At 27.0% G+C, this 25,834-nt stretch overlaps 1 protein-coding gene across 2 annotated transcripts in view; it reads left to right on the top strand.

Moving 5' to 3' along the window:
- The window catches only part of LOC122520864 (A disintegrin and metalloproteinase with thrombospondin motifs 9), an 81,649-nt gene that overhangs the window by 21,182 nt on the left and 34,633 nt on the right, over positions 1-25,834 (top strand). For both annotated transcript variants that reach the window (XM_043641182.1, XM_043641181.1), the window contains exons 2-4: positions 3,406-3,534; positions 4,188-4,348; positions 4,857-4,982. In XM_043641182.1, coding sequence (XP_043497117.1) covers positions 3,406-3,534; positions 4,188-4,348; positions 4,857-4,982 — 416 coding nt within the window. The remainder of the gene's footprint in view (positions 1-3,405; positions 3,535-4,187; positions 4,349-4,856; positions 4,983-25,834) is intronic.

Below are 25,834 nucleotides of genomic sequence, written 5' to 3'. Positions count from 1 at the left end.
GTTATTTTTTTTTTTTTTTATGTAGCTGACAATATCATTAAAGAATAAGAAAAAGAGAGAGAGAGAGTGTGAGAGAGAGAGAGAGATAGATATACTTATACATACGTATGTGCACACGTACACACATACATACATGCATATAATACACATACATATGTACATATATATATTTTTATTGTTAGTTCGATGTTAACGAGAACGCGTTTATCGGTTTTGACCCATGTTATATTCGCTTCTTCTTTTGCTTTCGCAATAATTTGTGAAATATGTTTTTTTTTTTTTTTTTGATATCATTTATTAAATGTATTTTATAAACAAGTGAATCGAATTCGATGAATTTGTTTTCTTTTTTCTTTTTTTTTTTCCAATCGTTCCTACAAGAATACAAAATTTATTGAAATTATTTATCAATTAGAAGAAAAGAAAAGTAAAACACGAATGACAAATTAATTGTATCAGATTAGATAGAAAGTCTTTTAAATTAAACGATTTCGGGTCATTTTAATTAAACAAATTTGTATGATTAAAAAGATTAGAATTTTAGAAACTTTTTCTCAGTCGATAAATTAAATATAAGAGACGAAAAAAAAATATAAAACGAAGAATAAATATATAATATAAAATGATTAAATCGTAGACAGGAAACTTATCGGTGATACATTTCGAAAGGTCGTTTTAATTAAACAAAATTTTCGATACAATTATACGGATAGGAAAAAAAAAGATAAAAGAAAAATAAGTATGACGAAATAAGATATTTGACAATTAGTATAGTGAAAAAATTCGTAATCTTTTTTTATAGAAAAAATTTCGATGCCAATAATTTAAATAAATCGAATTTAATTATTATGTTGAATTAATCGTTTGTTATTTCTCTTTCTTTCTATTTTTTTTTCTCGTTGATTAATTATAGACATTTAAAATAATTATTGTAATTTAGGTCGAGACAGATTAATGATTGAATTATTACACTGTGACGATATAATAATCATTATTGATGATATATTTGTTTATCACTTTTGCGTAATATAAAATGAAAAAATAAATGAGATATATCACGTGGAAAAATAACATTTTAATTAAGAATTTACCTGTATAACTGGATTGTTATTGATTACAGGAAAACAATGTAAAGTTAGTTATCAACGAAAACAAAATTAATATACACATGTATTATAATAATTAATTATAATAATAATTAATATATTATATAAATCATATGTTATCTTCTTTCAAAGAAAATTTATGAGAGTATTTTAAAAAACTGATGTGTGTACTTATGTACGCACGTAAGAAGTTATACTTCTTTGCCGTACCAAAACGAACATAACCTCAATAATCTCAAAAATAACTTCAAAAAAAAACTTCAAAGAAAAAAAATAACTTAAAAAAAAAATAATAATTATTATTATAGATATATAAGAAAGATAAAAAAAAAACTGGTGTGTGTGTGTACTTATGTACGCACGTAAGAAGTTATACTTCTGTGCCGTACCAAAACGAATATAACCTCAATAACCTCAATAACCTCAAAATAACTTCAAAAAAAAACTTCAAGAAAAGAAATAACTTAAAAAAAAATAATATTATTATATAGATAAGAAAGAATAAAAAAAAGAAAAAGAAAATATCAAAATTAGATATCAGTCCACACTAAATATAAGAGCGATATATCGAATTACTCACGCGTCAACAGCCATGGCGCGGTTACAGCATTGGTTCTCGCTCGATCATTTAAGTAAAGCAGCGCTGATTAGGATAGTACTTGGATGGGTGACCCGCTGAGAAAAAATGGGAAGAAGAAGAGAAGAAGACAACTTCATGCCAGTAAAATTGAAATCGTTTGCCACGCGTCATAAATACCGAGACAAACTTCATGTGTCGTTTTTTCCAGACGCTCGGAACAAATCACTCCCCATTACATTTTCCCCAACGCGCCAAAGAAGTATAACTTCAATAATTGTTTAACATTTTCTATAGTTACCTATGAATGAAAGAAATTAAAATATACAAATGTGTTATAATAATTAATATATTATATAAATCATACGTTATCTTCTTTTAAAGAAAAATTAATGAGAGTATATTTTAATAACTGTTAACATTTTCTATAGTTATCTATGAACAAAAAAAAATCACGATACAAATTGTATTATAATAATATATCATAACAGATATATTTTCTTTCAAATAGAATTAGTTTATTATTGCATAGATAATGGCAACGAACATATTCTTCAACTCAAAGCTATGAATCATCAAATGAAAGAAAGAAAGAAAGAAGTTCCTTACTGTCTTCATACTGTGAACAAAGATTAAAGAAATATTAAGAAGGAAAAGAGAAGAAGATAAAAAATAAACATATATATATGGCAATGAACTTTTGACTTGCAATGAAATAAAAATAATCAACAAACGCATATGCCATTATGGATAGATGCATCCACGAAAATAGAAATTCATCATTTCATCTTATCCATTTATCTATCATCTATCTATCCATCTATTTATTTATCTATCTATCTATCTTCTTCTATCCTTCTACAATTTATTAATCTCATTTTCAAATTGTTTTGATAATACACACACACACCAGAAAATCGTGTGTACAGTTTTATGTAAGGAATCTTCTTGTGTAAAGCACATTCGTTTATCGATGTCAAGGGATAGAGAAGGAAAAGGGGTTTTTTTGGGGGAGGGGGGAGGGTGTAGAAAAGAATAAAAGAAGGAAAGAGAGAAAGGAAGGAAGGAAGGAAGGAAGAAGTGAAAAAGAGATAGTGTTGAGTTACAAAGGGACGAACTGGTGCATCTTTCGCCTCAATTGGGCCAACTGTTAGGATCGTTTATTTATAGTACGTGTGCACATATGCACTTTCGTGTGTACTGACGGATTTAAATCGATCATTTCACTCTCTCTCTCTCTCTTTCTTTCTCTTTCTATGTTATTCAAATCTTACTTTGTCAGATTTGATTGTGACTCATTCTCTACGTAATTATAAATGTTACTTTATTTCGTTATAGATACGATAATATTATTTGCAAGTAAGATAAGAAAAAAAAGAAGGCATACTAATCTCTAAGTCGACAAAACAAAAATAAAAAAAAAAAAGAAAAAGAGGAAATTTTTAACAAAATTTATAGGCCTTGACGTTTTGATATTATTAGTTAAGCGTTAATATGTTACTTGTTGTGTTACTTTTATTCTTTACACGTATGACGCGTATTGTGTCAGAATTCGTGACGAATCAAAGAAAATAATGTTAATAATTAAGTATGTAATACGTGTCTTTTGTACCTGTGTATCTTCCTGTCTTTTTTCTTTTTTTTTTTTTTTTTTTTTTTTTCTTTCCTTCTCTCTTTCTCTATCCCTTTTCAGATAACAGATTATTCTTTTGTTTTTTATAGAGTCGACCAAAGACAAATTAAAAGGAAGAAAATATAATGATACTACGCCAGATGTTTTACCTTCGGCCAAGGGTGATTTAGAATACATTGTACCAATGAAAATTAGTCAAAATCAATACGAAGATCCACGTAAGTTTTTTCTAATTATTATTATTATTATTATTGTTATTATTATTTCATAATACGTGTATATAATTATAAATTAAAACAAGTGTTGGTTTGTTTTTTTTTTTTATTTTTTTTTTTTAAATACGTTATTTTATACTTTCATTGATTAATGTTAAATGGTAGTATTATTAAACATAATGGAGTATTGGCAAAATGAGTGTTCGTATAAAAATCAAATAAATCAAATAAATACAAAATGTGCAATGAAAATGAATATAGGAGATATTTGATATGTCGGACCGTTTATTTTGAAAGTTTTTTTTATTTGTATTATATTTGTTTATACTTTTAAGTACATTTGCAGTCCGTAAATATATATTATTCTAATTAAATTCATTTAAGAAAGAGAGAAAAATGTATATAATCAAATTACATATACTGATAAGTTAATAAACTTGACGTAATTAATTTATATTTTTAACTAATTGACTCTCATATACTGAAGTTAATTAATTTTCTCGAAACAATCAACAAAATTTACTCGCACTTATTTTCAATATAAAAGGATTCATATTTCGTATATTGTTGCATTTAGAAAAAAAATAAAATATGTTTAAAGGATAACGATGATAAAAACAACAAATGAACGAAATTAGGATTATTTTATTTTCTAGCCGATCCATCTACAACATCAAAAAGACATCACAGTGGACATTTTCGACATTCTACAGCAAGAGTATGGGATCCACATCCACAATACGAATTTACAGCTTTTGGAAAATTCTTTCGTTTGAGGCTAGCTCACGATTCGAGTTTTATATCACCGGATATAAAGGTACGTATTAATAAACGAAAATTAAAACCATAAATATAAGTTATACTATTTTCTTTTATTTTTATAATTGAAAATGATTCTTTAAATTGGGACGAGCTACTGTTCTCTTTATTAAATAAATAAAAAAAAAAGAAAAACAACAAATGATGGGGGTAACAAAATCATGTATCATCATAACACGTTTTAACTTTTGTGTTTTATTATATTTTTTTATTTACGTGGCATCGGATGAACCTGCCAAATGTAATTTCTAATCAATCTATTTTTTCTTTTTATTAAAATATGTATTATAATTTTATTACATATAATATATATATAATATATATAAAATAAAAAAAAATAAAATAATAATAATAATATTTTTTTTTTTTAAATTAAAATTAAATATTGATATTTTGTATAGTTGTTATAATAAAGATTAATAGTTTGTTTCAGTTTTAAAAATCATTCTTATATTAAAAAAATTCACATATATATATATATTTATATATTAATTATGTTTATTCAGGTAACACATATAAGTGCAAACACAAGTAGAAAAGTGCATCCTGGTCATCAGTTGGATTGTTTCTATAGTGGATACATCGATGGGGATCCTAATTCTATAGTCACCGTTAATCTTTGTCATGGAATGGTAAGTTTTATTTAAATAATAATACTTATATAATATTTATATAATTATGAAAAATATTAAATAATCACATATACAATATTTTCTATCGTTCCGATTGATTTTATATATTAAATATTGAATTAAATCTTACTAAATTTATTTGATAATTTAACGAAAATGTGAAACATTTGGCATTAGTAAATGTTGATTTGTAGGAGAACAGATATTGTAACTTTAGAAATATGCAGTCAAATGATCTTATAAATAAATATTACCACGGTAACACAGTACCGTAGTAGTTCAGTTAATATTAGTGAACTAAATACGTGAACCTTAAGACTTCGTTTTCTTGCATTCGTTCGTTGCATTTCGCTGTTTTTAGTGCAGTGGTATTATAGTGTGGTATAGTCTATCCAAATTGGACAGTTGCCACGCGGTTATGTTAAAAACAAGTTTCCGGATTATCTTGGCAAATCAGTCCTCTGAACGTATAAGTGTATATATATATATATATGTATATGTGTATGTAATATGTAGTATATAATATACATATGTATATAATACACTTAAGGTGCCGAGATAGTTGGCTGACTGACTGACTGAGTTTAAGTATGGAATCTGAGACACGTGTGTTTTATCTTTTTTATTTCAACAATTACAGTATTTCATGCTATTGAAAATTTTTGTTAATTCGTTTTAAACAACTAACTATTATATCTCGTTTTAAATATACTTCGATTATTTTCGAATAAATTCTTGCTTACTTGCTTGCTGTTCTGTGGAGATTAGGCTAATGTGAATGATATATATATATATATATATGAATATAAAATATATTATTAAAGATGAACAAAATAAAATTAAATAAGAGAAATAAGAGAATCTTTATGAGGAATATGAGAATGGTGTAACATAATATTACGTTGGAGGTGATTATATTAAAAATATAACTTCAAAAAATGATTGATATCAAATTTGATCGTTATTATTATTTCTTCGAAAGTTTCGCTTCGCAATTAAAAGTCAAATCTAAAGATAAGTTAACAGGATTAATGCTGTAGTTTAATTTAAAAAAAAAAAACAAACAAACAAAACAAAAACACAATCTTTGATTTAATGCGTGCGATAATGCAATAGTATCACTGTGTAATTATTTTTGTGTGTATGTTTTGTTGCAATATATATGATTATTTATTTAATTATATATAATTATTACATATATTAATTAATTATATATATTAATTTAATTATATATATATATATACACTTGCAAATTAATCCCGCGTAGTAAAAAGAAAATATATAAAATAAATAAAATAAATAAAATAGTAAGTAAATAAAATAAATAAAAATAATTATAATAGAAAGAAAAAAGAAAAATACCATCGCAATTTTTTTTATAATACGATAAAGTTTTTTAAAAATATATCGGTACAGTGCTACGTTAATTTGATAATGAAAAGAAGAAGAAAGAATAATAATAATAATAATAATAATAATAAAAAAGAAGATAGAAAAATTATCGTTTTAATTCGAGTTATCTTATATGGGGGGTGAGTTTCGAATGGTGACAATTTTTATTTCGAATATGTTATTATTATCGCATCGGTCGATCGACGAATTTTTATCTTCGAATTCCTCCTCCTCCTCCTCCTCCCTCTCCCTCCCTCCACCGCCCTTTTTTTCTGACTCATGTTGAGTCATTCGAACGTTTTAAATAGGGTTATAAAATACCAATACACGTTGGGGATTAACAAAATTCGAGTTAAGTCGTACCGTACGTTTTAATACGAGCTCGATAAATTCGAAGGAAACATTGCTCCTCGTTATTAACTTTACCGCTTTAAAATAAGATAATATTTGAAAAGAATTTGTTGTAAATTTTGTTTAAATCCATCTCGTGGTATACTTATTTTAATGGTCAATAACGAACGTTGTAATTTTTTGTTTGGATTAAAGAATTACTATAAATGGGTCCCCTTCAAATGGGTTTTAAAAGTTCGTTTGTATTTATTTTTTAGAAATATTTAAGCTAGTTTTTTTTATCATTCGAATAATTGTAGTTTTAATCAAAATTAAAAAAAAGAAAACAAACAGTTTCAAATAAGAAGTAATAGGATTTAGAAAAATAATTTAAATGCAATCTTTTGCAATCCGATTATTGTTAATGGTATTGACATAATGTAAAAATCACACACACACAGGGATGGTTGAAATTAAAATTCTTAAATGTGATAATTTTAAAATAAGGAACAATTTTTTTTCGAGACTAGTTGTTACATTTCGTTAGTTTTATTAATTTAAGAAAAAAATAAAATGAATCAAATTAATTTATTTATATTTTTTTCAAAAATAATCGAAGAAATCTATTATCGATGTTTATATTACTCGACGTGAAATTTTTCTATTGCCCGTAATGGGAAAAAAAAAAGAAAAAAAAAAAGACAACAGAAATTTGCTAAAATTAATTATTGTGTTAGCCAATTAAAATAATAAATATTTTTCTTTTCTTTGTTTCGAAAGATTTACTAATGATATTTCTTCTCACGGATTACACTTTACACTTCTCACGGATATATTTGTTACGTGAATCTAACAGACGGTCAATTTAAGAAACGTCTAATGAATGAAATTTGAACTTTTCTGGGTCCTGGGCAAAAAGTGAGTTTAACGATGACCAACGGTACACGTTACATTATATCGCTATTCGTCTCGTTTAAATCTCTTTCTATCTTTTTTTTTTTTGTATTTTTTTTCTTCTTTTTTTTTTTCTTTCTTTTTTTTCATCAACGAAAGATATCCGGCAGTCAGTTAAAGGAGTCCCAACCTAAAGTCGACGTTTACCCTTAGTTACGTCGTCGTAAATTTCGTTTCAAAAGAAAATTTCATTCGGGTTTCCCCCACCTCCTCCCCCTCTGCCCCGCACCCCGCAAAGTAGTAGTAACCCCTTTCCTCTTCTTCGTGGTTATTTTCACGGATTAACGTAATTCACAACCGTGCAACGCTCGTTTGCTTGACACCTTCGGGGACACGTATTTATAAACAAAAAAATAACATATAAAAAAGAAAAAAAAATCTTATGCGGTGGAATAATTTTATGTTCCTTTTTTTTTTCTCCTTTTTTCTCCTCCTCCTCACCCCTTCCCCATTATCCCATTCCCTTTCCTCTTCGAATTTTGAATGCTTGTTCTAATGAAGCATTAAAGACATTTCTAAAGGTGGAAAGAAAGAAAGAAAGAAAGAAAGAAAGAAAAAAAATAACGTATATCGTGGTTAAATAAAGTAACAAATAATAAGAAGGGATTATGTCGAAACGAAATGATGCTTATGGCTTATGAGATTTGAGACGTTCACATTGTGAAGTAGTATTGCAATTTATATACTATACTATATGTATGTATAATATAATGTTATTTCATAATAGATAAAATGGAAATAATATATGTATTTATGATTATTTATTTTACGTTGGTTATATTGTAGAACGGTGGGGGTTTCATTGTTCGTTTATTAATTTAATAATAGAGAATTTTATTTTGTGTGCCATAACAGATAGTTATAGTATTGGATTGATTCGTCTCTTGTATAATATTTTTATTCGATAAAATATATTATTTATTATTATTATTATTATTATTATTATCAGGTTTTTATTGCACAATTTACAAAGTTTTTTTTACAATGTCTTATCATTACCTTACTTATATTTTTTTCTCTTATTTTATTCGATAAAATGTAATTTAATTATAAAAAAAAAAAAAATTTATTTTTTTTTATATATATTTTATATATTTTAAATCAGGGAAAGTAATATATATATTTATATAATATATATTATTAATGTGATATATATGACATTTAGGAGAACAAAATTAGGATAATTGTCATGACATTTATAATTTTTCATTTAATAAAAAAAAAAAAAACTTTACGAATCAAATATTATTTGACTAACTAAATTAATTTTATTTTATAATAATCGATATGATATATTATATATATATATTTTTTTTTTTTATATTAACTAAAGAAAAAAATGTTTACTTACGTCGTAAAAATTTGTGTTTATTAATCTGAAGGGTTAAAGAAAACTCTTATAGGTAATAATTCATCTCGTCATCGTCATTCTTATCTCTTCCTTTATTTTTCAATATGGTGAGAGGTCTAAAAATAGTCGGGGTTCAAGGTCCTATTCGTGCATGAACAATCGAGAGAGAGAGAGAGAGAGAGAGAGAAAAAGAGAACGAAAGACTGGGGAAAGAATGACCGCAAGGTGTTACTCGTTTTATGGCAATTTTACACCCTAACATAAGACATATACTCGAGAGGTTCGCGTTAACACATTCGTGTTCGAAAGGGAAAAATATGCCTTCGTAGATTACCCGGAAGAAAACGAAGAAATTCGAACGGTTCTAACAACGTTAGAATTCCTTTTTTTTATTTTATTATTATCGTCAATCTAACAATATTTAACCAATATATATATTCATATCTTTTTTATATTTATTTATTTTTATTCCTTTTTTTTTTATATAATATATAAGTATAAATATTGACGCAATCATTATAGTTTCCAATATATGACTTTTTTATTTATTTATTGTTATTTCCTTTTTTTCTATACATAGATATATGATGCAATTAGTTTCCAATATATAACTGTGTTCTTTTAATTTATTTTTATTCCTTTTTTTTTTCATATATAAATATTGATGCAATTAGTTTCGATAAATTATTAGATGAATTAGAGTGATAAATATACGATATTAATATTATATAAAATATACGATTAATTTAACTTACAATTGAAATAAATTTATTTTAGAAATAATAAAAACAAAAATATTACAAACACACACATATATATATATAATTAAGCAGCAAACTTTAATCAAAATGATAGTCAAATGAATTTCTCTCACAGACAAATACAAATACAAATACACATATATAGATAAAAAATGCAAAGATTTTGCATAAAAAATTAATAAACCACCCCCCATCTCTCTTTATCTTCCCTATTTCTTTATTTCTTTCTAACAATAAATAAAAAAATGTATCGTTTATAAATAATCGTTATACAAAATTCAACATGGAAAAAATATATATTTGGAAGTTATTTTAAGAAGAAGTATATCACGAACGAGTTGACGAAGGTAGGTAGTTATCGTAGCTTCAAATCGTTGTTATAACCGGTGTGTAGGTCAAAGAGCGAAGGATTATTTAGCGGGAAGCTCTTTGATCGAAATTTATTACTTGCTTGGCTCGTATGTCACTACCATGAGAAGGAGGAGGATGAGGAAGAGGAGGATGAAGAAGGAATGGTGAGGGGGAGGGGGAAGAAACGGGGGGGAAATTGTAGAGGACGATGTGCGAGAAACTTCGTTGTCCTCGGACTTCTACCTACCGATTATGGTTGCATATAACACGACGTGGTATGCACTTTTTAAGTCAGAGCTTAAAACATTCGATGTATATCAACGTTGTGTCGTCTGTTTTATATATGTGTATTTGTATATGAATGTGTGTGTGTATACGTGTATTCCTGTAGTTTTTTTATTACAACATTTACACAAAGATATATATATGCGTATAACGTGTATTATCATCAACGAGTTGAGATAATACGTTGGTAGAGTTGGTAGTGGTTTCTAATCATACTAAACCAGAAGATCATCATCGTTCAATGACTCGTTCGTTCGTTCGTTCGTTCGTTCGTTCGTTCATTTTGAATTAGATTATCTCTGTAATTTGTATTCATTGCTTCTCTTTTTTTTTTCTTTTTTTTTTCTTTACCAATAATTAGATAAATCTTTCTTATTTTATTTACGATTATTTGAATTTTTGTACGTGAAGATTGGATATTGGTATTAGGTATTTGAAATATATTTGAATTTGTTAAAATTGATATTTTATTAATTATTAATTCATCGAATTTATTATTATTATTATTATTATTATTATCTTGATCGAAGTTACCAATTTTATTCTTAATTTGATAATATATATAATAATATAATAAATATTTATTATACATTTCGTATATTATATATTCGTATTATGTATATATCATATATTATATATTAGATAAGATATATATTTGAATTGATTCGATTAAAAATTTGTCAATATTTACTAATAAATATGACTATTATTATAATTAGATTCGATAACGATATTGAGATAATAACAATTTTGACAGAAATTATTAACAAAATTTTCTCGAAAATTTGATTACTACTATGTAAAATTGAATTGATAAATTATCCCGTTGAAAATAATTAAATAACAATCCGATGCAAACACATATATAATATATATATCATATATATCAATTAAAATAATTTAATTATATTCTAAGTACTCTTCACGATAAAATATGATTGAAAAAAAAGAAAAAGAAAATTCCAATTTTGTAATTAAATTAAATTCGATGAAATTGTTTGTGTCAGAGAAAAAAATCAGTTCGGTTATTTATTCTAACGAAGGGTTTTTTTCTTTTTTTTTTTAATTTCGGGTCAATCCAATTGAGAACGTTTGTTTTCGTACGTTAATAGAAATAGTTCAAACGCATAAACACATTCATAGTAGTAGTAGTAGTAGTAGTAGTAGTAGTAATAGTATTAATTCTACTCTTCCCTCTTTCTTTACTATATCTTATTCCTCTTTCTTTCTTTCTTCCTTTCTTTATTTCCCATAGTTTACACACATTTAACACATATTCTCGATATTGAACTGAAACCCCACTCGACCTAATTACCGTAATCATCTTCGTAGACTTTAGAATCTCGGTCACAATTACGTTCATTTAAAAGACGTTGCTTGCTTGTTTGCTTGCATGCTTCTTTCTCTTATTTTTTTTTTTTTTTTTTTTAAGTTATTTTTAGTTATTTTTCTTCCCTCGCCACATGGTCGTATAATATCATATATAATATACAGGGTGTCTGAGGTTTTTCTTTTCTCGTATAATATAAACGTTGTTAAGTTTATTCTACGGTGAAAAATGAGACAACAATGTTGTATAAACCATAAATGTCAATGTTAAAACACGGTATTATTCAACAAAAAAAAAGTTATAATATAAATTAATAAATTATTTTTAAATGTATTGTGCATTATCGAAAATATTTGCACGCCTATGCGAATACAAGTTTGATATCAACTGTAGTACGATGTTGTTTCCGATATGACTAATTTTTATTTTCTCCACTTTTATTCATTTTTACAATCGTATTTTTAATTCGTTATTATATATAAACGTCAAACGTAAATTATCTCGATTGGTATAAACTTCTTATTTTAGTTTTTCATCAACGAATATCAAATTCTAGCAGGGGGTTGAAGTTAGAGCTGATCTGAGTTTAGAGTTCAAGAATATGTTTAATCATTCCGAGATAGTAAACAAACATATGCAGAACCGTTGAAGATTATTTTTAACCAACACATTTAAACAGTTTTACTATTTTATGTTAGACATTTACTAGAAATACAAATATATATATATAGAATAACACAACGATTGTATAAAAATGAAATCATAATAATTCAAACAAAATGGAGTATAATATTTTCGTTAAAAAAATCCATAAAAAAGATAAAAATACAAAAATACAAAAATATGTATATACAAATATATATGAAATACTTTTATTTAAAAATTAGGAATACGAATGACGAGATGAGTTTTAGGCGTGAGAATAAGAGTTACTCCGATTTCTCGAATTTTCTTCTTACCAAGATTACCAGTTTAACATACGCGAAAGAGAGAGTACAAGAGAGAAAGAGAGGGGTGGTCCGGGGAGGGAAAGGGTGGAAGAGTGGAACATGGCGTAACCCACTTTTGCAAAATTAGATTCGCACGCGTTCGTAGCATCAACGTTGAATCTAAGCGCGAGTATACGAGAAGAAGATTAAAGAGTATAGGTGAGGGGGGAGGAAGTAGGTGAGGAGAGTTGAGTACACAGAGTAGAGTAGATGGTATGGAATGGTATAGTAAAAGAGAGTCACCACCACCACCACCACCACCACCTCGAGGAGGGTTTCTCTTTCTCTCGTTTTATATTCTTCCTTCTTCTTCTTCTTCTTCTTCTTTCTCATCTTTCTAAGTTTCTGGACTCCCTGTTGAGTCTTGTTTGTTAGATTTATCTAACGTGAAAGCAGCTACAGTGCTGAAAACGATGTGCAGATGCGTCCACAACCAATACTTTTCTTTTTATCCCTATCTATATATTATCTCTTGATGTGTGTGTGTGTGTATATATATATGTATATGTATGTGTATTATGTATATGTATCTTTTCGTCTCTTTATTTTACACCGTTTGTAAAATTTCGTTAAAATAGGGATTCTCAACATGGGTTACGAGTAGATTTTATTAATGGTATCTCGTACGTTAAAAATATGAGATTTAATGTGTAAGTGTATGTACGTATATATATATGTGTGTGTATAGGTTAGTGTCTTATGAGAATTGTAGAGTGATGAAAAAAATAGTATAATACAATATATAAAATACAACCCCCTATCTTAATAATTTATAATTGTATACTAATTTTTTCTCAAATTTAAAATCTAAAAGTTAAAAGAATAATTTAGTTAAAAGATAAATAAAATTTACAAAGACGCGTATTAAGTAAACAAATATAAATAATTTATATACATCGATGTGTAGTATTATATATCGTTTAATATTCTGTAAAATAAAGATAAAATATTTTTACAAGAAAATAAAGGGGTTATAAAATATTTTCAGTCAAAAAAAAATCATCTTTATATATATATATATGTATATTAGATATAAATAATAAAAGGTTGAGAAACACTGGAACGTATAAAATCTACGAAACTTTTTTTTTTCCCCCACGTGGCATTCTTTATTCAAAGATCATGCCAACGTTTTAGAATTAGAGAAAAAAAGAAAAAAGAAGAAAAAACGATAGGTAGATAGATAAAGAAAATTGGTTGGTTAATATCAGTAGGATGTAACAATAATAATCTATTTGAAACGTTACATTTTTACGTGAATTCTTGTTGATTTAATCGGATGTGAGTAGTTAGTATTATGTTAGGGTGGATCAAATCATCTCTAATAAACATAATTGTGATAATTAAATTATTTATGTAATTTAATTACATTGATAATTTCATTTATACAGTAGAACACATTTCAATTATGTTTTTAATTGAACGACGTTATTCATTCAAAATTTACTTTTATTCATTAAAGTATTCCCTATAGTGTAAAATATGATTTTGTAATCCATTATCAACATAATTGAAATACGATGTGTAGTTGTAAAAAAAAAAAAGATGTATCAATGTACACGAATTTACGAATGAAATCACGAATGGAACTTATGATATGCGAAATATCATGAAACATTTTAATCAACGTCAATTTTATTATAATCAATGAATTATTTCTCAAAATTTTTATTTTCAATGTGTACGATTTAATTCAAGAGAAAACAAACAAACAAATATGAATTATCAATTTTAATATATAATCGAATAAAATATGTAATACGATTTAACTTAATAATTAAATAATAATTTTTTCATAATTTATTAATATATAATGAAATAATTCAATTTTAATTTTGATATATATATAATTCCGTTAATAATTTCTCAATTATTTTTAAGAATAAGAATGTTTTACTGCATTAGGTATTACTTATTGAAAGTTTGAAATTTGCCTAATCAATTCACTGTGCTCTCTAAAAATAACGCCGAAGAGTGATCTTGAGTTTCACAAAGAAAATACACTAAGAGACGGGGAGAGAAATAGAGAAAGAGAGAAAAAGAGAAAGAGAAAGAGAGAGAGAGAGAGAGAGAATGAATATCTAATCACAAGAGGAATAGTTTAGGGGGAAAAAAAAAGTGATGCAGGGGTTAAGGTCCTCGGGTCTTTGATCTAAACACAGACATCATCAACGGATTCATTTGCGTTAGGGTTGTTGTATAATGCTTTTAAGAAACACACACATTTTTATCTAACAGTTATTAATAAAATGTTCTATTTATATTTAAGTGTGTATACCTATGTATTACTAACATTTATCAAACGTGATATATTGACGCGTGTGTGTGTGTGTTTTTTTTAGGCTTAAAATGTATCGTATGCATTTATTAATCATTTAGATACATGTTGTAGTTCTTAAAGTTTATCGATTTATTTATTTGGTGAAAGAAACAAATGTTTTTTCTGATTAATTTTGGTAATTCGATGAAATATTTTATACGAAATGGGATTGTTGATTTTTTGTTGTTGTCTTTTCGTTATCGAATAATACGAAAGAATGTAGTACGAGAATCAGATGAATATTTTGTCTACGTTTTTTACAAGTAGAGGAACATATTATATTATATACATACTTAAATACTTGTTTTCGATTGATGTACTTAAATAAAAAGATAAGGGAAACGTAGTAAGTAGCAAGCAAGTAAGTAAGTAAGTAAGTAAGTAAGTATGTAAGTAAGTATATAGATCGGAATTTACACGAAAGCGTCGAACTTTCTTGCTGACTAAAGGGAAAAAAAAAGTCGAAGGCAAAAGGTGATTCTTTAGAAACTCTTCAAATCGTTAAACCGGTCCTCGACGTGATCTGATAATCAAATGAAACACGCGCGTGCTTGCTGACGGTCAATGTATTTTTACGTTTTTATCAGCAGCTCGACTTTTCGAAGATTTTTCGAGAAAAAAGTTTTGTTTGTTTGTTGTTAAATTAACAAACTTTGTCAATTGTAACAATTAAATAATGTTATAACAAAAGTAATATTATAAAATATAGAAATTGAATGTTGATGAAATTTTTTTTTTGGGTTAAAATTAATGACAGAATAGTTGATCAAAGTTGTGAAAAATAATCAGGAAGAAATAATGAAATAAATAATACCTGCTTTATGAAAATGTTCTTAATAAAATCGAATTAAATTAAAATGAAATTTTCTTGATAGAATAATGGTCAAAGTTGTGTAAAATAATGAAGAAGAAATAATTAAATAAATAATACCTACTTGTAAAAAAGTGTTCAAATTTAAGACTATATTAAATTCGAAAATATTAGTATAACAATTTAATTATTAAAATTTATTGTTAAAATATAATTATTATATACTAAATTTATTATTATTATTTATTTGATTATTAAAATTTAAGACTATACTAAATTCGAAAATATTAGTATAACAATTTGATTATTATTAAATATCAATAATTAAGTGTTCAAATTTAAGAATATACTAAATTCGAAAATATTAGTATAACAATTTGATTATTATTAAATATCAATAATTAAGTGTTCAAATTTAAGACTATACTAAATTCGAAAATATTAGTATAAAATTAGTATTATTATCATTAAGTATCGATAATTTCTCGTTGTGAATGAATCGATGTATTATTATTATATTGAATCAGTTACACATTCTCATTACATATCCCTATGTTTCTGAAGTTTGTGGTATTGTAGGTCACGATCTTGATCGCGGGCACCGTGTTACTGTCTGCGATTGGTTGATCGGTAGCATTCTCTCTCTCACATCGTCGTTGTCTCGTACAACTCGTGAGTAGTTCGTTGACGCTCTCTGCCTAAAGGGGAAATTCGTGCCCCGTAATTTCTTCGTATTACGAGGAGGAACGTGTACAACCGTGTAGAATCGTATAGAATCGTGTTGTGCTCTCTTCGAACGAGTTCAACGAGAAATGAATATCAAAAGAGACGTACGGGGATTACTACTACTACTACCACTACTACTACATATGCACTTATATACTATAATATATACATCTCTTTTTTCTAATTTTTTTTTCATTAGAATTTTCTTTGGCATCAAATAATAATTTCATTAATTTCAAATATTTTACAAAGTTTTAACTTTTTTTTTTGTAAATTCATTAATAAAATATATATGTATGTGTAATAATGATTTTTTTTCAATTTATATATCTTTAATTTTGTTTAATAATAAAGAGAATAATAATAATTAATAATAAGAGAATTGTCAAATTTTGTTAACAGTATGAGCATGTATTGAATATAGTATCTATGGTAATATAAATTCATTGATAAATATTAACTATCAATAATCACATTTATTATACGATAAGTTTGTTATGCTTACTTTTACGTTTATTATTTATAATAATATATATATATATATCATTTGTCTAACAAATTGTTCATTTCTTAACATTGATATTAATTGTGTACAAAATTGCACTATTATTTCTACATTCTTAGAAATTATTTAATATATATATATATATATATGTTTAAACTTTTTCATAATATAATTATTAACATTTATGGATGAATTCACCCACGCGTGCTGAAAAAATTCGCGTATCTTTTAAGACACATAAAGATCGTTCAAGCAACGTGACATCTTTGACGAAGTAAAATAATAATCTCCGGAGTTCGAAGAATGAAGAATGAAGAATAAAAATAATAAAAAAAAAAAATGATGAATTCGTTGCCGCGATGGTAAAATGAGAAGAAGATTGTTGAAAGGAGGTTGATAGGACACGAACGATGATTTCAATTTAAACGTACTTCGCGAGAAATTATCGTCTTATACATTTTTTTTTTTCTATTTTATCATTTTAAATGTTACGAGTGAGATAAAAAACGAAAAAAGAAAAAAAGAAACAAAACAAACAACAAGATTACATGATAAATACGCGAATTGTAAATTACAAATTCATTGTCGAGAAAAATTCAGCAAGGTTTTGTCGCGGATATCAAAAAGGTGTGTTCAAAGAAAAGCAAAAAGAAAAACAAGAAAAATTTGATAATTATTAGCACCAGATATAAAATAGTTTTGTTTTTCCAAGCGACATTTTGTAATGTTCCTAAACGAAACAAAAAATTATTACGACATATTTCGTAGTCAATCGATATATATATATATAGGGTGTTTCGTAATACACGTGAGACCCATTTATGCAATGAAAAATACGGACCACTAAATAATAAAAACAAGTTTATATAAAAAGGTTTTCTATTCGACGTTTCTTTTTTTCTTTTTTTCTTCAAAAGTTATAGCTACTTTTACGATCCAATAATTCTCGACAGTTTTTATCTGCGTTGAAGATAATAGACCTTTTTTTCGCAGATGACCACCACCCTCGGTTTGTTCGTGGTCCCAAATTTTACAATCTTTTTAAAATTATTTATTACTATTTATTATTAGATTGAACGATTTTTTCAATGATATAATTTCTCCAAAACGATTGCAAATTATATTATTAAATTTATACTACATATAATAATAATAATAATAATAATAATAATAATAATAATAATAATAATAATAATTTGGATAATTTACAATTCATAATTAAAACCAAAATTCTAATATTTCATTTTTCCATTTCATCTTACAATTATATAATAATAACACAAGAATGGAGAAAATCATTTCGATCGTTCCAAAGTCGATCGAAATAAATCCATAAAAAAAAAGAAGAAAAAAGAAAAAAGAAAAAAGAAAAAAAACCAGAGAAACCCATCATGCGTGAACCGATAATGTTGATAATATATTATGTATGCATATGAGATAAAAAAAAATAGAGATAGAGATAGATAGATAGATAGAAAGAAAGAAAGATAGAAAGAGAGAGAACTTTGATATATCTATTTAAACAGAGCAGTGATGTAATCTTGTTTAAGACTTCTCGTAAAATTAATGCCAACGAATCGAAATAACTTGACGTAATCGTACGATTACTATTAATTTATCATCACGTAGTGTCTGTTATTGATCTAATACAAAGTATCTTCTTTTTCAAAGGGATTCGAAGATTCACCGAGTTCAACTTGTTCTCCACCTCCTTCTTTTCTTTCCCACCCCCTCTCATTCCATATCTTAACCTTTTTTTTTATTTCTGTAAGCGTAGCAAGTATAGTAGTATAATAGTATAGATATATATATAACACACACACATTCAATTTATATAATAATTATTAATTATTACATATATATTATTATATATTAGTAAGAGATTAATATATTATATATATTTATATATATGGTTACTTTTTGTTTTAAATAAAGTCCGAGATAATTATTTATAATATTTATTAATATAATTATCCACTTAAATTAATAAATATATATATATATTTATATATATTTATAATATATAATAATATATTATATATATTCGTTCGTCGTTGTATTCGAATAACGATTTATCGAATGGAAAAACCTGTTCATTTGCAGAAACTTATGGTAAAACGAGATAATACTTTATCTATCTTATACTTTAATTACTCGTTTCTTGTGAATACATGAATATGAATATATATGAAACCTAGTTATTTCCTAGAACAACTAGGAAAGTCTAGTAATTTCGAGTAAAACTTAGGATCTATATTATTTGAAATGAATTATACAATTTAATTCTGATACGTGTGTATTATTCTAATATATATTAAATAGAATTTCAATATATAGCATATGTATGAGATATAACCTAGTTATTTTTTAAAAACAACTAGTTTTAACTTATAATCAAATTATTTTCGATATATTTTCCCCTAACAAAAGACGTCTAGTAATTTCGAATAAAACTTTCTAAAATTGTTATTAATTTGAAATGAATTATACAATTTAACATTGACGTATATGTGTGTAATATTGTAATATATATAATTAATAGAATTTAAAAGTATATCTCTTTTTCTTCAGAAATTTATTGGTTTCAGGTGTGAACTAATAGAAATATCGAGATATATATTCTAGCATATTGAAAGTTCCGGTTTGTTGAAATTAATAGTCGGGTATCGTTAGACACGTGCGATCATACCTTGAATCTTTGAGAGACGTTGCTCGTCAACGATGAGCTGTAAATTGTACGTGATTTTGATGAGACGATGGTGATAACCGGACGTTTATAATGAGAACGCACATCGTACGTACGAAAGTAACCACTTACGTATATGCTTATTTATATATATATATAATGTATATATATGGGTACTTTCTGTCGTTGACAGATGTAAATTAATGACTTCACTCTGCTCGCGAATAAAATGAACTTAAACTCTTAATATTCTAACGAAGGCGACGAAGAATACGTTTAATATAAATCCTACGATTAATCGTAACGAGATTAAAAAAAAAAAAAAAGAATTTATCTATATGCATTTATTTGTCATATCCTTCGAATGATTTTAATCGTCGGAAGAAGAGAGAAGTTTTTTCTTGTTTTTTTTAAATTTCTACCAAAATAAAATCCACTATATCAATTAATAATATAGTATAGAAAATTAAAAATATTTTACATTAGTTAATTTACATGTAATTATATAATATTATATTATATAATATATATTACATATATATTATACTATTTACATTACTTCATATTTTTAAATAATATATTACAAATAATTACACAAATTTAATAAATATATATATATATATTATATTTATTTAAATAATTTAATTACTCGCAATAAGTTAAAATTAATACTGATCAAATTTGAATTATTCTCATTTATTACTGTAAAATAAATTGTATAAAAAAACATAAAAAAAAAGAAACAAAAAAATAGGACGATATTTTCAAATAGATCGAAGTATGTATAATCTCGAACCGGTAATAAGATTGTAATCCAATGTAGACAATTTTCATGAAATTTAAATCAATTTGCTAATCCTCTCGTAAGCCTTGTTTTCCTGTCTTCTTCCATTTCTCTCTCTCTCTCTCTCTCTCTCTCACACACACACACACACATACACACACATACACTCTCTCATTCTCACACTACTGCGTTAATCTTAATCTTCTCTTTTAGTTGTCGCGTTAAGGATTATCTCGAATCACCGAGGAGTTGAATAATTATTCTCTCAGCGATGGAGATAGAAAGTGAAAACGATATATGTGTGTGTGTGTGTGTGTGTATGTACGTTGTATATGTTTATGTTGTATATATATGTATGTGCATGTTTAAGAATGTCGAAGACCGGTCTCGGTATGTGCGAGAGAGCTTATTTGCTTACGAGGTCGTTGGATGCTGTGCCGAGAATGAAATCAGCATAAACATAGTCACAGACAGTTAGAAAAGAAATAGAAATTGATTAGGGTGGGGTGGAATGGGTGATAGGTGGGGACGTTGTGGAATAAATCATTTTTATTATTCGTTTTTATCGGTAATCGTTGCTATGGCAAATATTTTTTATAAACATAGTCATAGAGAATTAGAAAAGAAATAGAAATTGATTAGGGTGGGGTGAGTTGGGTGGTAGTGGGATTAGGAATATTTTGTATTATTCTTTTTTATCGATAATCGTTACTATTTTAAATGTTTCTATAAACATAGTCACAGAGAATTAGAAAAGAAATAGAAATTGATTAGGGTTGGGTGGTGGTGGAATTAGGAATAATTTGTATTATTCGTTTTTATTGATAATCGTTGCTATGACAAATATTTGTTAGATTTCAAAAATACTTACGAATATATGATTTTATTTATTTTGTTTTTTTTTGTGAAAAAATACGAATAAAACTATTGTAATTTAATTTTGCATATCTGTGCACGTAATATAGAATAATTAATAAATTAGAAAAAGAAATAGAGAGGAAGATGCTTCTAAGTAAAAGATCCGTAGGTCTTTTTGTGTGGGTTAAACATTTCTAGATGATAATAAAAATGAATTGCCATTAAATAAAGATATCGTAAATTAATTTCACGGGTTAAATTGTAAAACAATAAATTTTCTAACTCGGTAAATTAGAAATTCGCTTACGAATTCGAGTGGTTTTAAGAAACGAGTAATTAATTTTTAACAATCATCCAACATTAAGATCTTTTGACTACCATTAAGTACTTTAAACAATTTTATATATATATATAAATATTTTCCTGAAATGACGTAAAGTGTGTTTCTAATTTTTGGATATCATTACCGGTATTTTTTTTTATTATTATTATTATTATTATTTCCATAAAAAGGAAAACACACACTTGGCAAGAGAAAACTTACATTATCCGATTACTTTTATTGACGATATTTAAAAATCCTGACAACTTTATTAACTTTCGTTTTTTATTTTCATTTCTTTCGTCTTTATTTCTCGTAAATAATTTGTAAAAATGGATAGTAGAGGTTTCAATGTTTAAAGTTTTGGAGTCGCGCCAGTAAACTCGAATATCACGGATATTCCATTCGACTTTTGAGCCGGTACGACCAGTCTCATAGGAACCCGACGACCTTCGTTGAAATGTGTAATATTATCGTCGGTATTAATTGGACATTTTTTGGTTTTTCTTTTTTTATTTCTTTTTTTTTTAAAGTCAAGAATATACATATATATATGTTTGACCACCTAAGAAGAGATACTCGAGTTATCTTTCACATTATCTCCAATATCTAATCCGTCATTTTCATTTGAAAGGAAAAAAAGAAGAAAAAAAAAAGGATAGGATAAATATTTATATTCATTATTGAAAATATTTTGTTTGTTTATTACGATAGATGAATCTTCGTTTTGTTCGTATTAACAAATTTATCTTATTTTTAATATTTTTATTATTTATATTTTTATTGTTGTTTTTGAGTTGAGAACGTTGACGGTCTCTATTTTATGTAGAAAAATATATTCTCGGTGTGTATTTTATTTAAAATAAAACGTTGAAAGAATCCCAACCCTATGGGTCATGTTTATGTACCCATTGAATCTTTCATATGCATACGTGAACGACAAGTTCAGTAAAAAAACAAGACAAGTAGGTAGGTAGTTGTTCTGTTGGTATTGGAAATATGGTTAAGCCCACCCAGAAGTATTCCATTGTTATCAAATTCTTCTTTTGTCGTATAAAATTTTTTCTTTTTGTATTTTCTTTTTTGTCGAAGAAATGTTATCGAATGATTTCAAATGGTGAATCCATAATGGTGAGAGTAACATCATGTTAAGAATTAGGAAAAAAAACAAAGATAAGAATTTCATAGAATATTATTCCACGAAGAATCAATTACTAATTATCAGTAACACTTATTCGTTCAAATTTATATACAAAGTTTGTTTCTGGTTAGTCAAAAGTATGCTAAATCATTTAACATAATTACAAATTATTTTATTTTTTTGCAATATTCTTAAATACCAATATCATCATATTATACGATTATATATGTTCAATCTGAAAAATTAGAAGCTTAATTGCAATCTTAATGCGCTTTAAAATAAAAAATAATTGATTTCTCAAAGTAACCTAACCTACAATTCTCCACTTAAGAATTTTCCGACCGTATCCAAATTTTTAACCCATTTACGAATTATTAAATAAACAATTAATAAACAATTGTTTAAAATTGATTAAAAATGTTATCAGAGGACCCACGATTTTAAAAACTTTCGACCTATCGTCAAAAATGTCGAATCAATCTAACTACATCTTGACCCACTTTCAAAAAAGAAAAACTTTTCCAACTAACCACCCCCTCCTTCTACCCCTCTCCTTTACCTATCCCAAGTTTACAACATTAATTATTGTTCGATAAATAAATAATACTCATTTGTCACTTTGACGTATCAGAACGGAACACTAACTAAACAAAACGAAAAGTGTAGAGGGGGCTGAGTGAGGAGGAAGAGGGGCTCGTGTGTGTGTATGGGAGTGGGGATGAGGGGGGGAAATGGTTCACCGATGTATTTGCGGGGGCGATGTGTGTTTACGATTTGCATTTGAGAGTCGCGTATAAGCTTGCTCGAGCTCTCTTGTCTAAAGGAATGATGGTGGTGTTGGTGTTTGGGGGAGGAGAGGGGGGAGAGAAAGAGAGAAGGAGTGAGAGAGAGAGAGAGAGAGAGAGAAACATGGGGCACAAAGAGGGACTTCAGGGTTACCGAGAACTCTTGGTAAGAACGTCGTTTTTCTTCTGTCTCTTTCTATCTTTCTCATCCCTCCAACCCTCCCCCACCCCCACCCACTCTTTCTCTTTCTCTTTCTTTCTGTTCTGTTGGAACCTTTTTATTCTCTTTTTCCCCCCCATTGCAAACGCTGCCAACGACCTCGAAGTTCTCCGCAGGAAGATCTCATCGACCTTTCGACGAGTCCGATACGTTTTACACAAGCTCCTCGCAGCCCTTCCCCCCTCACCTCCCCGCTATCCCTTTTCTTCCTTCATCCCTTTTTTCTTTTTTCTTCCCCTCCCCTCTAACGTTTTTTTTGGGTAATTATATAAGGAAAAAAGAAGGGTGACGTAACACGGGTGGAAGGAACGTTATCAATACAATAAGAGTTTTCTTATCATGTTTTTTTTTTTATATATATTTGTTTATTTTTTATAAATATTTTTCTTCTTTTCTTTTTTTCACCGATTATTAGTTTATGTCATATTGGAATAAATAATATTCTTCTTCGTGTGGTTATTAATCGAAGGATTTATTACTAATCGTTGCTGCTTCTCCGTTTTTTCTTTTTTTGAGGTTAGAAAATTTTTCTTTCTTTCAGCCAGTCAATTTTTAACGTAATTCGAGATAATATCGATTTTAAAAAAAGAAAAACAAACAAGTAAAAATAAAAATATTTAAATACATCTCGAAGCGAAAACGGGAAGATATAATAGGTTAGAAAAAAATTTCAATGCAACTTTATGAGAATTTGTTAAGAAGAGTTAGGGTGCCATTTTGAAATTTAATTTCGATAATCGGACCAATAATAATTCAAATCGATAAAACGATTTCTGGCAAAACGGCATTAAAAATGTTTATTTTCGTTCGTTTGTAGCCTCAGGACGTATTTACTGTATTTATGCAATTCGTTTTCTAACGTATACACATATACATAGATATATACATGCATCCATGCAAGTATATATACATACATACACATCGTACGGGTATCGTTATGTTAATCGATGTTTGGACTCATAGCTTTATCTCACAGTGATTCTACTCGAATATTTCAAATGCAAGCAGTCATGAGTTCATCATAACAGACGTGCATTCGTGAAAGACATATTACGTATATATTCATATAAACATATAATATACAAGGTGTCTCAATTGAACGAATTCATCTAAATATTTTCTTCGTTTTTAATGATACGAAAAATGTTTAACGATAAGACATATTATAGATTGGTTTCAATAGAGGTATTATTAGTCGTTTATTTTTTATTTTTTTTTATGGATTTTTTCAATCTCGTAGGTATATTTTTACTCTATAAGCGTGTGTTTTTTTATTTTTTGGGTGACAAAATATATTTAAGCGCACCTGTAACGTGATTTTCGAACGACCTTGAATATCAAAAATATGATAAAATTGTAATACAAGCGAGCCTAACTTGGCTCGCGAGCCAAGCGAACTTAAATTAAGATAAGACACTTATCTCATTTATTTAATCAAGGTCAAGCAACGATCGAATATCACAATTTTTGGCGTAGAAAAAATAAATCGCAATTCTAATGAGTTCGATTACAAAAAAAAATAAAAATAAAAATAAAAATAAAAATAAAACAGGAAAAAATAAAGGAACAATGAAATTTTTGTTTGTATCGAGTCAGTCAATATCGCGGGTCCTTTTGTAAAACCATTTTAGGGTTATATACATAGTCCTTAAATAGAAGGGGGAATCAAGTAGGATCAACTGAAGTAGCTAAGATTCAGGAACATCAGCAGGACATAGAAGAACAGGAAAACGACAACTGAAAGGCCCGAGTTTGTCCTTCGTTCACAAACATAAGCAATATAACCAGATGCAACCACTTGCATTGGGTTGACTGCATACACCTCGCGAGACTACTACTACTACTCTTCTTCTTCTTCTTCTCTTGCAGTATCAAATATATCTTTCTCTATATCTTCCCATCTCTTTCTTTCATTCTTTCTTTCTTTCATTCTTTTGGCCCTTCGAAAAAG

The sequence above is a fragment of the Polistes fuscatus genome, unplaced genomic scaffold (assembly GCF_010416935.1).
Source record: "Polistes fuscatus isolate 324 unplaced genomic scaffold, CU_Pfus_HIC Scaffold4, whole genome shotgun sequence".
Lineage (NCBI taxonomy): Eukaryota > Metazoa > Arthropoda > Insecta > Hymenoptera > Vespidae > Polistes > Polistes fuscatus.
This window is presented reverse-complemented; position numbering and strand designations above follow the sequence as displayed.